Raw genomic sequence first — 13,522 nt, forward strand, 5'->3', positions numbered from 1 at the left:
GTCAACCTATGGTCCAACTACGCAATCTTTGAGGACACTAGTTCCTCAATCATGCAAAAACTACTTACTACAAATAGTCAAGCATTTGATAGTACACTGTCCCACATCTGATCTCAACTGGGTCTTTGACAGAACTGACATGCAACAGTTATCTATGAGTGAATCCTCAGTTATCTAAAATAATAGTTGTCACATGAATGCAAGCATTAACAGAGTATATTTTATTATTTTAACAACTTGTTAAAATAATCTAACTAGACTTGACTAGTTAGAACTAAGTCAACTGATTCTCTCATTATAGAACTCATACTTATTCCCTCAATCAGTGGAGGAAATTAAGGATAAATTCCTCAATCAATGGGACAACTCATGTGCATGCTCACAAAGACTTCAAATTTGAATTTCCTTAACTAATTAACTCAACTGAATTAATTAATTAATATTTCCAACTGCTGTTAAGACCAAAATTAATTTTACTTCCTATAGATAGACTAGGAACTGCTATAAATAGTAAGGGACCCAGAAATGCTATTTTTAGAACTTTTTATTTTTAGCAGTTTCACCTCTCACCCAATGTGGCCAATGACCTCACTGGCCAAACTGCTATTTTTAGACATGCTATTTTTAGTAGGTCTATTTTTAGCACATTCTAAATTTAGCATTTCTTGTTGCACATTTTTCAACAGACTCAAAATGGTAAACTCCCACTTAAGAATGGAGAAATCGGTATGTTTACTCTGCCCTACCATGTTTATAACATTGATTACAACATTGTGGATGATCTTAAGAAATCTTGAGCTAATATCACATACTTTGATTTGCTAAAATTAATGCAACAAAAAGATCTACTCTTGAAAGATATGAATGAACAAAATTGCAAATCTCCCACCATTCTGAGTAGCCAAACGAAGAATTCAACATCCAGACTTGTTAGTACCCCTAGTACAGCCCAAACACCATCAGCTATGGAAGCCACTCTGTCAAAAATAAATCGAACCCCCCAAGATGTCAGTGCGGCCATGATAGGAAGGAAATCAAAATCCATGACTCCACCTTTCCTTATCACATTTGAGATCTTCAACATGAACGTACACAATTGCTTGGTAGATTCTGGTGCCTCGTCCACTGTTATGCCTTATGCTGTTGCTAAAAGACTTCACGCGGTACCCGAGAAAATTGGAACTCGAATTATGCAATTGGACAAAACAAATGTGAAAGTAATTGGGGAATTGAAAGATGTGCTGGTTCGGATGGCTACCAAACCACAGTACACACAAGTCATTGACATAGTGGTAGTCGATATACTCGAGGCTTATGGAATGCTGCTTAGTAGGGACTGGTTAGCAAAACTGAATGGATATTTCTCAACTAATTGGTCCCATCTCTTGCTGCCTCAGAAGGGAAAAGGTGATATGCTGAGGGTTGATCGAGAAAGATACATGAAGTATGTGGTGACGGAACTAAATGGCCCCAATGAACCTATAATGTTTACCAACTCTATCCTTGGGAATTATAGTTTCGACATTTGTGCCATCGAAACCTATTTCGAAGAATTCCATGCAGAGACAATTGAAGAAACTGTGACAAACACACAGTTGGAAGTTCTTCCCTGCAATCCAACTGATGAATTATCCTGTATTATAATAGATGATAGGACTAATTTCATAGAAAGTAGTTCAATTGATGTAACATTAGATTCTATATTTTGGACACTCTATTTTGATGGCTCTAACTGCCTTGAAGGTGCAGGTGCTGGGAGCATTCTCATTGACCCACAAGGGAACCAACATCTGATGGCCAGCCGGTTGGAGTTCGTGTGCACCAACAACATGACAGAATATGAAGGCTTGCTGCAGGGCCTGAAGAAAGCCATTGACATGAAGGTGAAAAATCTTAAAGTTTTTGGTGACTCACAGATAATTGTCGACCAGGTAAGGAAAAGGATACATTGCAATTTGTCACACCTAGTAAGATACCAACATGAGGTAATTGACAATTTTGATTCTTTTAATATCACATACATACCTTGAGGGAAAAACCGAGATGCCGATCTGATGGCTAGTATGGCTAGTATGGCTTCAAAAATTTTGCCTAATCTTATATTAAACAAGAATAAATATTATTTTGAATTGATTTTCAGACCATCCATGCCTGATAACATCTCAAATTGGCAGGTGTTCGAAGATGATGAGCAAATCCTTGAGTTCCTTCACTGCAAGAAGACATTCAAAAATGTAGTCATTGACGAAAAAGAGCATGACAGGATTATGAATGAAAGGGAAGATGATGAAAAAGATCAGTCCAATATAATTCCAAAGTCAATTGTCAAGATGGAGCACTTGTATGACCTACATGATAAATTCAAGAAGCCGACCAACTGCAAAACCCATAGCTCATCCATGAAGTATGAATTGGTCAACCTTGGAACCAAAGAAGACCCAAAAATTGTTAACCTGGGATTAGGATGCTCTCCACAAGAAAGGGCTACGTTTTTTAAGTTGTTTAAAGAATACAAGGATGTATTTGCATGGAAATATGGCAACTTAAAAACCTTTGATACCAGCGTTATGCAGCATGTTATTCCATTGGAGAAGGATGTTAGACCATACCAACAAAAGCTTCACAAGATACATCCAAGCCTGGAAACGTTGGTGAAGAAAGAATTAAACAAAATGCTGGACGCCAAAATCATTTTTCCTGTCAGGCACACCCGCTAGGTAGCCAATCTCGTGCCAATAAGAAAGAAAAATGGAGACATCAGGTTATGTATCGATTTCAAAAACCTGAACAAAGCATCACAGAAAGATAACTATCATGTCCCTTCTATGGAACACATTCTTCATTGCATTTCTGGGTCTGAAATGTTGTCCCTATTGGATGGTTTTTTGGGATATAATCAAGTGTTGGTGGCGAATGGAGATCAGCTCAAGACAACCTTCAACACTAAATGGGGCACTTATGCATATCGTAAAATGCCTTTTGGACTTATTAATGTGGGCGCCACATTCCAAAGAGCTATGGACATAGCTTTCCGAGGATTGATTAACAGATTAGTAGTAGTGTACATGGATGACATTATTGTGTATTCATATCACAAAAGGGATCATATCTACCACCTGAAACAAATTTTCAAAAGATGTCGAAGGTATGGAATATCGTTGAATCCCAAGAAGAGCGTTTTCGCAGTTACAGAAGGGAAACTACTGGGTCACATCCTCTCTAAAGAAGGGATTGTTATTGATCTCGAAAGAATAGAGACCATCATGAGAATACAACCCCTTACAAATAAAAGGGCAATGCAATCTTTCTTCGGGAAGATTAATTTCGTTAGGAAATTTGTCTCAGGTTTCGCAGAAATAGTGCGTCCCATGCAGCTAATGATGAAGAAAGACATTGTGTATAGGTGGAGCGATGAAGCTAAGAAATCATTTCAACGGATTAAGGAGGCCATCGCAGAAGCTCCTGCGCTGGTCAGCCCCAATTTTGACAAGGAATTCTTCTTGTACACTTTCGCTTCTGATGTTTCATATGCCACAATCCTCACTCAAAAAAATGATGATGGCAATGAAGTCCCTATTTATTATATGAGCTCTAATCTTCAGGGGGTCAAACTGAACTACCCAGACGTGAAGAAACAAGGCTTTGCGGTTTTTAAAGCCGTCAAACACTTCCGCCCTTATTTGTTAAATGCCATGACTAAAGTAATTGTTCCCCATCCTGTTGTAAGAGCCCTCTTTGTGCAAAAAGAAATGGGTGAACGGAGAGGGAATTGACACAACGCTCTGACAAATGCCCTTTGGGCCGATAGGGTCACTCCAAAGGTAGCATTAGGAAACTCCCCATCGTCTATGGACAGGAAGCCATCTTGCCTCCTAACGTTACCCTTCCCTCTTTACAGCTCTCCCAAGCTTCGAGAGGGACTCCTTCAGCCTTACTTCAAAAAAGGATCAACCAACTGGTGAGGTTGGAGGAATTGAGAGATAAATCCAGAAATAAATTTAGAAATCACCAAATGATTGTAAAGAGATGGTTTGACCGCCATATGGAAGGAGATAACGATTACCAAGTAGGAGAGCTAGTCTTGAAATGGGACAAGCTAAATGAGCCAAAAGGTAAGCACACAAAATTCCAACACTTATGGATAGGCTCGTTCCAAGTTGAGGAGAAAATTGGTCAGGGAACTTACAAATTGAAAACTTTACAGGGAGAAACTGAAAAACTCCTTGTTAATGGCCAACATCTTAAGAGATACTTCCAGTAGCCACCACATGGTGGTTACCTCCTGAGTAGGTTAGGATTCATTTTATTTTGTTGTTAGCTTAGTTATATTTTCGTCCCTTCAGTTCTTGTTCTTTTTTTCGCAAAGTTTATTTTCCTTCTGTTTTGAATTCCAGTCCTTTTCAGCCAACTGATTTCGGTCCTCTGGTCTCATTTTCACCTTTCATAACTCTCTTCAGATTTCCCTCATTCTCCACCTTCAGCTTTTACCTCCCTCATTAACCTGTTGATGAGTCTGCTGATCCTAAATTCATCGTTACCTTGTAAATCAAACAAACTTTCTTTTTTTGTTAAGTAAGAGACGAACCTTCTATTGATCTGAATAAATTACATAATTTACATAGAGCCCCAGACAGCAGGGGTGACACAGCGAACAAAAACGACTAACAGTTGCTAGACAAGTCAAGACGATAAACTGAACCTCCTACAACAAAATTAGATCCTAAACAAAATGGGGACAAAGCCCTTAGATAACTGGCAAAAATATCATAGTGTCGATTAGTACAAGCCCCGACCTATTCACCAATAAGCAATAACACCGATCAATCTGAGCCGTTGAAATCATAGCCCCGATCCGACGACCATCCTGGATATCGTGTGGACAAGAAGCAAGGGGGTTAACCCCGCGATGAGAACATTTTCCCCCACCTCTGCATGCCATGTGTTTCCTTTTGTATGGAATCGCGTGCAGTTGCTCCAAAACCTAATACTGCCCATGTCCCGCACGATAAACCACTTGTGGTTTTTGGGTTTTGTGGAACCCACCTTAGTGCCACTCAGAAACCCATTAGGCATATACGATCTGTGAACATGTTCTTGAGGGGTGTCGGGCCCCCAGATGGTCCCACCAAGGGCCATGTGGCTCCTGGTGGACCTGCCCAATATCTTATAAAGATGGGGTCCACCTGAATAAGTCGGGTCCTGAACCTTTAAGTGAATAGCACGATTGATCTCAACCGTTGAAAGAAATACCCCTATCCAATGCCCCACAGAGATATTGCGTGGCCGAGATGCACGGAGGTTAACCCTGCGATAAGAGTGGTTTTCTCTCTTATCTCTATGCCACACGTCATCTCTTGAATGAAAACGCGCAGTTCTTCCACTAAGCCGAAAATCAGCTGAAGCCCGTGCAATATACCACTTGTGGTATTGCATCTGTGGTATCGCTGGGTGGAGACCATCCATCCGAGCAAGCCCTCGGGAGTTTCCAACAAAAACCTGCTGAGCCAAGAGAGTCTCAACCATCCAATCAGTGTTATCGCTCACCTTGAAACCTTCCTCTGTCATTCTAATGCCCAGGGAAACTATCCTGCCCATCTCTGTTTCCAGTATCAGCACTGCTCAACCATGAATCCTGTTAGTGCCTAAATCTAACTCAAGTTGAAGGAAGGCAAGTCTAGGGTAACATCAAACCACGCTTAGCCTGGTAGCTAGCCCTACTAGGTCAGGAGAGGGCTCTCTCCTTGTCAATCTCAACAAGAATATGGCAACTAAGGCTTGTGATGACTGAAAGTAAATGTTGATTTTAGGCTAGATATATTTTCTCAGAGGATTTTGATTGATTTTAATGATTGATTGTTGGATCAGATGAGGAAGGCAGCTTTGGGTCCGGGAAATCAACTCAGATTTGCAGAGGTTTTTGTGGGGCGAGGTAGGCAAGTGTTTTAGCAATTTGAAATGAAGGTGATGGTGAGTCTAAAGACTGGTGAGGAGTTGGAGAGGGCATGCATGGCTCATGAGTCCTCTTCAAACAGTGGAAAACATTAAAAACTAAATGTATCCTCTAGGTAGAGCACCGAATATCATGGATTCTACCTAATTCTCTTGATTCATTTAGTTATGAAGAAAGAAATAGACGCTGGAACACATACACATAGGAGAAACTAAATTACAAAATAGAAAACAATTCCAAGACACATTACCACAAGAATCCCACAAAATGCTGCAAAACCCTGGTTCATTTCCTTACCAAACTGCAGAAGTGATTTACAATAGTGCTCAATGCATCCACAAGAGTCCAACCTTGACAAATGACTAAGAAAGTACAATATATAAGCATCAAACCACCTATGCTAGCCATCAGGAGTCGAATCCATGAGTCAATGAACTGTTTCAACAACATCTAAACTAGGAACTACAAAATAGGCAGTGGAACAACTTGCCTCTAAAATTATGGAAACTGATTCATTCATCCTCCAACCAATTCTAATTGATGTATCTACACCCTCAAGTCATATTTCATCATATTTACATCATAGTACATCATATCACATCATATTACATCATTAATTTACCAAAGAGAAAATAAAAAGTCAACTGATAGCTAAACTGGGCAAAATTCTGAACAAACAGGCAAAACTAGCAAAATTTCTCCTATGCGCAGCGCCACTGATCCTATGCGTAGTGCTTTTTCCAGGCCACTTTTGGAAGGCTTCCCGAAGTCAAAATCAGGTGAAAGATAGCTCGTTGGAAAGCTTGGTGAGTCTACTTTCTAGAACAGCTTGAATTTTTGGATTTGGAGTTCATTTGCACCTCCAAAAATGGAATCTCGCAAGACTGCTTCCTGGTGTCGCAAAAAAGTGGCAAAGAGGGCATTTTTTGAGTGTTTTTTGCCCTTTTGGAGACTCACAACTTGTCCAAAAATATCAGCCATTCCTGAGCATGCATATTTTTTTCATGATGATTCCAAAAATGCAAACCTTTTTGCGAATGGATGCCCCCAACAAAAGCATAGCGCCGGTGGCGCTACGCACCTGATGAAAAAAACCTATTTTTTGCATTAAAAATTTCAAAAATGTCAAAAATTTCTCCAAATTTCTTGAAATTTGGCATGAGTGATCCTTGTTAGGTGCTTTTTTGAGCCAATGATGCTTCAGCCAAGATTGAGTTTATCTTGCTCTTTCTTTGCTCCTTAACGCCTTCCATGGAACTGTCACTAAGGGTTTCTTTCTCCATTTCATACTCACTACCCATCTCCATTGTTTTCCCTTGGTTTTGAAAAATGTGGTTGTATATGGATGTTTTATGGATAATAGTGTGCAAATAAGGTGAAGGAATGAAATGGGAAGAGTGTGTGTGAAAATGTATGCTGAACAGAGTTTAGGGATAAGTAGGGTTTTAGGGAGAGTGGGTAGAGTTTGATGATGTGAGTAGGGCTTGTAGGGTTTGGGGGAGTGGGTAGGGTTTTAGTGATATGAATAGGGTTTGTAATGAAGTGGGGGTAGTGAAAATGTAGAATGTGGGAATCAGGGTTTGGGAATAGGGTATGTTGTCTAGGGAATTATGGATAGGAGGATAGGATTTAGGGAAACAATAAAACTGATATGGGACAGTAGCAATGAGTGTATTTTTACAATATATGAGATGCTTTAGTGACACTTAGGGTTTGATGTTTTGAGAGACAACACAACCCAAAAACTTATGCAACAATTCTTGTCTACAAGAAAAGTGATGTTATTTACTTGCAATGGAGAAATTTGGGAGTTTTGAGGCGATTTGATGAAATTTGCAACAATTTGTAGCCCAACTGCCAGGTGCGTAGTGCACTCACCCAGGTGCGTAGCAACGGTTTGGTGTGTAGCGCCCGTTCATTTTTACACTGCAGAAATTACCCAGGTGCGTAGCACCAATTCTATGCGTAGTGCCAGCTGACAGGTGCGTAGTGCTTTTTATAGGACACGTTTGGAGGCCTTCCCGGCGTCCAAATTGGGTGTGTGATAGCTCCTTGGAAATATTATTGAGTCTAATTTCCAAAACATCTTGAATTTTTCAATTTTGAGTTCATATGCCCTGTCAAAAGCCAAATCTCCCAAGATTGGTCAAAATGTGCAAAATGACGCTGCCTAAATGTAGAGTGATGTTACAGTCAACTTTTGAAGGTCTTCCTCAACTCCAAATTGAGCTCATGATAGCTCATTGGAAATATATTTGTGTCTAGTTATCATTTCACTCATCCAAAAAGTCCTTTAGCCAACCAAGCTAGGAGAAATCTTGATTTTCCCAAGGCCACTCCAGAGGTGCAGCAATCCTCTTGAGGCCAATGATGTTTTCAACATTTCTCCCAAACCATGAAAGCTGTGTAAAAACTGAAAGAGGCTTTTCTTGTTGGTCCACTAAGGGAAAAAAACCTCTCTCACGTTTTCTAAGTTCATCTTTTCTTGCTCAGAAACACAGTTTGAGTAAAACCTATCCCGATGTGTGGAACAGGGGATTTGTCGAAATGAAGTGAAATAAAGGGGATAAGGGGTTTCTAAATTCTTGAGAAAATTTAGGGAAGTAGTTAGGGATGTTAGGAAGCAGGGGAAAGTATAATTTCAAAGATTGAGTGAGGGGAAGGGGTCCAAAAGGGAAAAACACAGGCTTAGTCTAGAAAATTGTCAAATTGTAGCAAGAAACTAGGGTTTGTGGGAAAATGAAGAATTTGAGGGATATCAGTGATGAGAAGTGTTTAATAAGGTATATTAAGGATAGGGGAAGGTGTATGAGCATCAGGATGCAAGCTTTGTTGATGATTTGACCATCCAAGAGAAATTACCTTCAAAACCCTAGGAGAGGGAAATGAACCTTACCTAGGCACAATTGAAACACGAACAAGGTGTAAAATGACCCATTGGAACCTGAAATGATGATGACAACTCTCTGAACGATGGTACACTCATCTGAATGGTGACATGAACTGAAATTTGGAAAACTTTGAAAGGAGTGAAAACAAACCCTAGACCTAATACCTAGAGACCAAATTTTAATTGAAGACTCACTAAAATGACAAAATTTGACTTTGACACCCTAAGACCACTTTGTAAGAGCATATTTGATCATTGGTGGAAGGCTTCAAAGACTGACACTAACAAATACCAGTCTACATTTGCTAGAGTGGAACAGTCCTCCCATAGCTGCCCAGCAGGAAGAAACTCCCAAGAATGCCGAGAATCCCTGTCCTTGTTGACCACCCCTTCATTGGCCAGCCTGTTTGCAAGCATGTTTGCCTTTCTTCTAACATGCACAAATCTTAATGTTTTAAGTATTTGTAAGTGTGATTGGATACGGTGGAACACCTGTAGCAGCCTCCAGTGCTACGACACTTTGTCTGGCGAGGTCCTATTTTGAATCTTCTTGGCAGCTTTGACGACCAATTCCGAGTCAACTTCGATTATGACATTCTGTAAATTTGCCTCTGCTAGTATCTCCATACATTGATCTAATGCCATAAGTTCCGCCATGTTGTTGGTGCCCTTTTCCAGGTGTCCATGAAAGATGTATTTTATATGTCCCTCAAGATCCCTAATGGCTCCACCAAAGCCAGCTTCCCCGAGATTGCCCTTGGAGGCTCCATCAATATTGACTTTGGAAAATCCCTGAGGAGGGGGCTGCCAACCCCTCTCCCCTCTGTTTAAGGTTCTCAGATCCTTCTTTACACCCTGAGGGTTGATGGCTTGAAGATCCAAATTAATACGAATTTGTATCTCCTGAGGCAGAGGAGGATTCGTCGGTTTCATTCTCAGAATGCTTCTGACTGTTTCCTTGAGATGTTTCAAAATCTAATTGATGATAAGCTGGGTTCTCTGGCTTTGTTTTTGAAAATTCTTCTGTTTCTTTCTTTCCAAATATTCCAGATGACAAAGCCTAGAATTAGCATCCAGGCTTTGTTGATGATTTCATTTTCTGAGAAGTTTTTCCTCCATTTTGATAATGTATTGGATATGCTAAGCCTGTCCCTGTTGGTTTGTCTGAAGCTTGAGGCCACCCAATCCAAAATTTTGGCAGAAAAGGAGCACAGATTAAGCAAGTGTTCAATCATTTCCTCCTGCAAGCTGCAAAGCTGACATTTAGAGGGGCCAATGAAACCTTTCTTCATAAGGTTTTCCCAGGTTATGATTTTCTTTTGATGAAAAAGCCAGATAAACAATTTTATTTTCATCCATTGAGAGGTATGCCATAGCTCCTGCCAGAATTTCTCAGCTTTTACAAAGTTAAATCTAGTGATTGCCTGTTTAGCCTCTTTGAGATTGTAGTTACCTTCATTTTTTTTGTCCCAACTTTTACCAAGTTAAATCCAGTGATTGTCTGTTTAGCCTCTTTGAGATTGTAGTTACCTTCATTTTTTTGTCCCACCGTAATTGGTCAGGAGTAGAGGAGACCAGAATCCTTCTTTGCTCTATGTCCTTAGCAAGAGCCTCTACCATTCCCTTCAAAGGGCTTTCTTTGTTGTAACTTAGATTCTTCCATTTCCTCCATTTATCCTTGTTCCTCCCTTGATCCCAGAAGTCTTTTACTAATAAGAGACCTTTGTTGTCTGTGTCCCTTTTGAGGTCTACCAGTTCATTCCTGTTCAGGATGGGTTCCTGTTGCCAGTTGTCCTCCCAGAAGCGAGCCCGGTCCCCAGCTCTAATTTCCCAAAAACAATGCTTCTGGACAATGCTTTTGTTCTCCCATGCAAGGTTCCAGATGTATGAGCCCCTGATTTGTCCTGTCATTCTAATGTGATCATGTTCCTGCCAGTGCTTGGCATACTTTTGAGTCCAAAGCTTGGCCCATGGTGCTCTCGACTCCTTGATCCATCGCCACCACAGCTTGGCTCCCGAAGCCTGACTCAGAGTCTCCGGATCTTCCAAACCCAAACCACCATGGCTTTTGGGTTTGCAGAGCTTGTCCCAAGCAACTAAAGCCCATTTATTTTTCTTTTCCCCTCTACCCCATAGAAAATTCCTTTGAATGTTTCTTATTTGTTGCTTTATACCCTGAGGAGCTAGTATAGTTGCAAACATGAGAATGGGGATGGCCTGCAAAACCGCCTTGGTGAGCACTAGACGCCCTGCAAAGTTTAAAGCTCTGTATGTCCAATTATTGATTTTGTCTTGAAGCTTGTTTAAAATTGGTTCCCATATATGCTTACACAAGGGTTTGTCAGTAAGAGGAATGCCTAGATATTTGGAAGATAACTAATCCCTTTGAAAACCCAGAATCATAGTGATATTTCTCTGTATTGCAATATTAGTGTTAAAGAAAAAAATCTTGGACTTGCTTTGGCTTACCTTTGTGCCTGCTGCCATAGTAAAGTCGTTTAAGATATCTTTGATTGCTTTTGCCTCCCTAACTATGGGTACACCCTGCAACATCGTGTCATCCAAAAATTGTTGATGAGTGTTGGCCTCTCCATCTGGGGTGAGCTTGATTCCCTGAATTCTACCTTCAGCATTTGCCATTTTGATTGCTCTACCAAGCTCTTCCATCATGAGTACAAAGAGGAGGGGAGAGAGCAGATCACCTTGTCTGAGTCCCCTGGAGGGTGTAAAAGTATTGGAGGCAGCTCCATTAAGCAGAATGGAGAAATTGGTCGAGGTGACTAAAGCCATAACCCATCTTATCCAGTCTTGGTTAAAGCCATAGGCTTTAAGAATGGCTCTGATGTAAGACCAGTTGAGTTTGTCATAGGCCTTCGCAAGGTCTAATTGGATGATCATACCTACGTGCTTGTTGTGTTTGAGAGAGTGTACCACCTCATGGGCTTGGATAATGTTTTTAAGGATCTGCCTACCCTCCACATAGCCTGTTTGCTTCTCAGATATGAGCAAAGGCAGCAGTGGCTTGAGTTTGTTGGCTATCACTTTGGAGATGATTTTGTAAACCACATTACATAAGGCTGTGGGTCTAAACCCATCCAGTGTGACAGCATTTTCCTCTTTGGGGAATAGAGCTATAAAGGTTGCGTTTAGTGCTTTTAAAACCTTTTGGTGTTGCCTTGAGTCTTCAACTACCTCGAGTATGTCCTGTTTGACTGTATCCCAGCAGGCTTTGAAGAAATCGAAATTGAAGCCATCTGGTTCGGGTGCTTTTCCATTTTGCATTTCCTTGATCACCTCACTATCCTCTTCTTTCGAGACTGGCCTGTTGAGATTGTGGTTGCCTCATTGGTGACCAACCTGGGAATGTACTGAATGATCTTCGCAATGAACTTGGATCTGTCTTCCATTGGCTCCTTTGCAATGTCCGAGCAGTGTTGTACTAGGGTCGACTCCATGTCCTTGTGAGTTACAAGTTCAGAACCTTGAGAGTCCTTTAGCTTGTTGATTCTTTTATGTGCCCTGTGAGCCATAGTAGATTTGTGAAAGAACTTAGTGTTCCTTTCTCCCTCTTTGATCCATTGGATCCAGGATTTCTGTCTCCAAAAAGTTTCCTCTTGTAGACAGCATTTCTCCCATTCTTCCTGCAGAGAATCAGTCAGTTTCTGTCTTTCCTCATTGAAGCCCTCTATGATATTGATCATATTAACCTCCTTGAGTTTCTGTTCAGTACTCATTCTGGTCTTGATGATATCACCAAATTCTTTTTTGTTCCAATCCTTGAGTTTGGATTTAATGTATTTTAGTCTCTGTTGGAGCATGTACATCTTAGTACCTTGGATGCTCAAATCCTCCTTCCACCATTTGGCAATGGTTTTGGTGAAGTTGGGGTTAGAGAGCCAAGCATTTTCGAATCTAAAAGGCTTGTTCCTTGGTGTGCCCATAAAGGAAGCTTCTAGCTGTTCAGGCCAATGATCTGAGCCACCAAAGGGTAGAATGGACACTGATATGGCAATTCCTTTGAGTATGAGATCCTCAGAGACAATAAACCTATCTAGTTTTGACGCCACTTGGGAAACTCCGCCTCTTTTTTTATTCCATGTGAATGTCCCATTTGTAATTTCAGTGTCCACTAGTCCCATGTTCATAAGGAAATCTTGGAAGGCTTCATAGTCTATGCCTAGCTGTCTAGTGCCTCCTTTTTTTCCGAGAGATATCTTATCATGTTGAAATCCCCTGCTAGTATCCAAGGTATGTTGGGATGACGTTCTCTGAGACCTTCCAAGGAGTTAAGAAGTTTAAGTTTCTCTGCATGTTGTTGAGGGCCATACACATTAGTTATCATGTAGGTCTCCTTGTCCCCTATAGGCTGGCACACCAGAGAAAGATAGTTCATGGACGCTTCAGCATCCAGCATTCCCAGCTTCCATGGATCCCATAGCGTGAGAATCCCTCCTACAGAGTTAATGGCTTTCACCTCTTAATAATCATATTTAACCACTTATTATGGATTTCTCTTATTTTTTCCATTGAGCATTTTGTTTCTTGAATAAATACCATGTCTAGTTTTTCCTCTTTTAATCTATTGTTGAGATTTCTCTTTTTTCTTCGTCTCCCTAACCCTCTAATATTCTAGGTTGTGAGCTTCATTAAGAAAGGTTAGTAAAAGAGTAGCTGGTAAGATC

General features: G+C 40.7%; 2 protein-coding genes across 2 annotated transcripts; both read right to left on the minus strand.

Moving 5' to 3' along the window:
• Nucleotides 1–9,350: 9,350 nt before the first annotated feature.
• On the minus strand, nucleotides 9,351–11,738 carry LOC149155751 (uncharacterized). Its single transcript, XM_089444518.1, has 4 exons — nucleotides 11,310–11,738; nucleotides 11,015–11,216; nucleotides 10,371–10,882; nucleotides 9,351–9,797 (listed from the first exon to the last, which is right to left on the minus strand). Exons 1-4 carry the CDS (start codon nucleotides 11,736–11,738, stop codon nucleotides 9,351–9,353), a joined length of 1,590 nt encoding a protein of 529 aa, XP_089300644.1.
• A 392-nt stretch (nucleotides 11,739–12,130) lies between these two features.
• On the minus strand, nucleotides 12,131–12,979 carry LOC149155752 (uncharacterized). The gene has a single exon (XM_089444519.1). The coding sequence runs from the start codon at nucleotides 12,977–12,979 to the stop codon at nucleotides 12,131–12,133; it is 849 nt and encodes a 282-aa protein (XP_089300645.1).
• Nucleotides 12,980–13,522: the final 543 nt, after the last annotated feature.

This window comes from Pinus tabuliformis, chromosome 9, assembly GCF_031772625.1.
Source record: "Pinus tabuliformis cultivar Carrire ecotype Pingquan chromosome 9, CPIR1, whole genome shotgun sequence".
NCBI lineage: Eukaryota > Viridiplantae > Streptophyta > Pinopsida > Pinales > Pinaceae > Pinus > Pinus tabuliformis.

What these genes read in the sequence shown, in the direction of transcription:
- LOC149155751 (XM_089444518.1), bottom strand. Translation starts at nt 11,738, where the DNA reads ATGATCATCCAATTAGACCTTGCGAAGGCCTATGACAAACTCAACTGG. An exon ending in CTATGGCAGCAGGCACAAAG is followed by an intron (nt 11,217 to 11,309) that starts GTAAGCCAAAGC and finishes CAAAGGGATTAG; the next exon opens with TTATCTTCCAAATATCTAGG. An exon ending in GGTGGGACAAAAAAATGAAG is followed by an intron (nt 9,798 to 10,370) that starts GTAACTACAATC and finishes AAACATCTCAAG; the next exon opens with GAAACAGTCAGAAGCATTCT.
- LOC149155752 (XM_089444519.1), bottom strand. Translation starts at nt 12,979, where the DNA reads ATGGGACTAGTGGACACTGAAATTACAAATGGGACATTCACATGGAAT.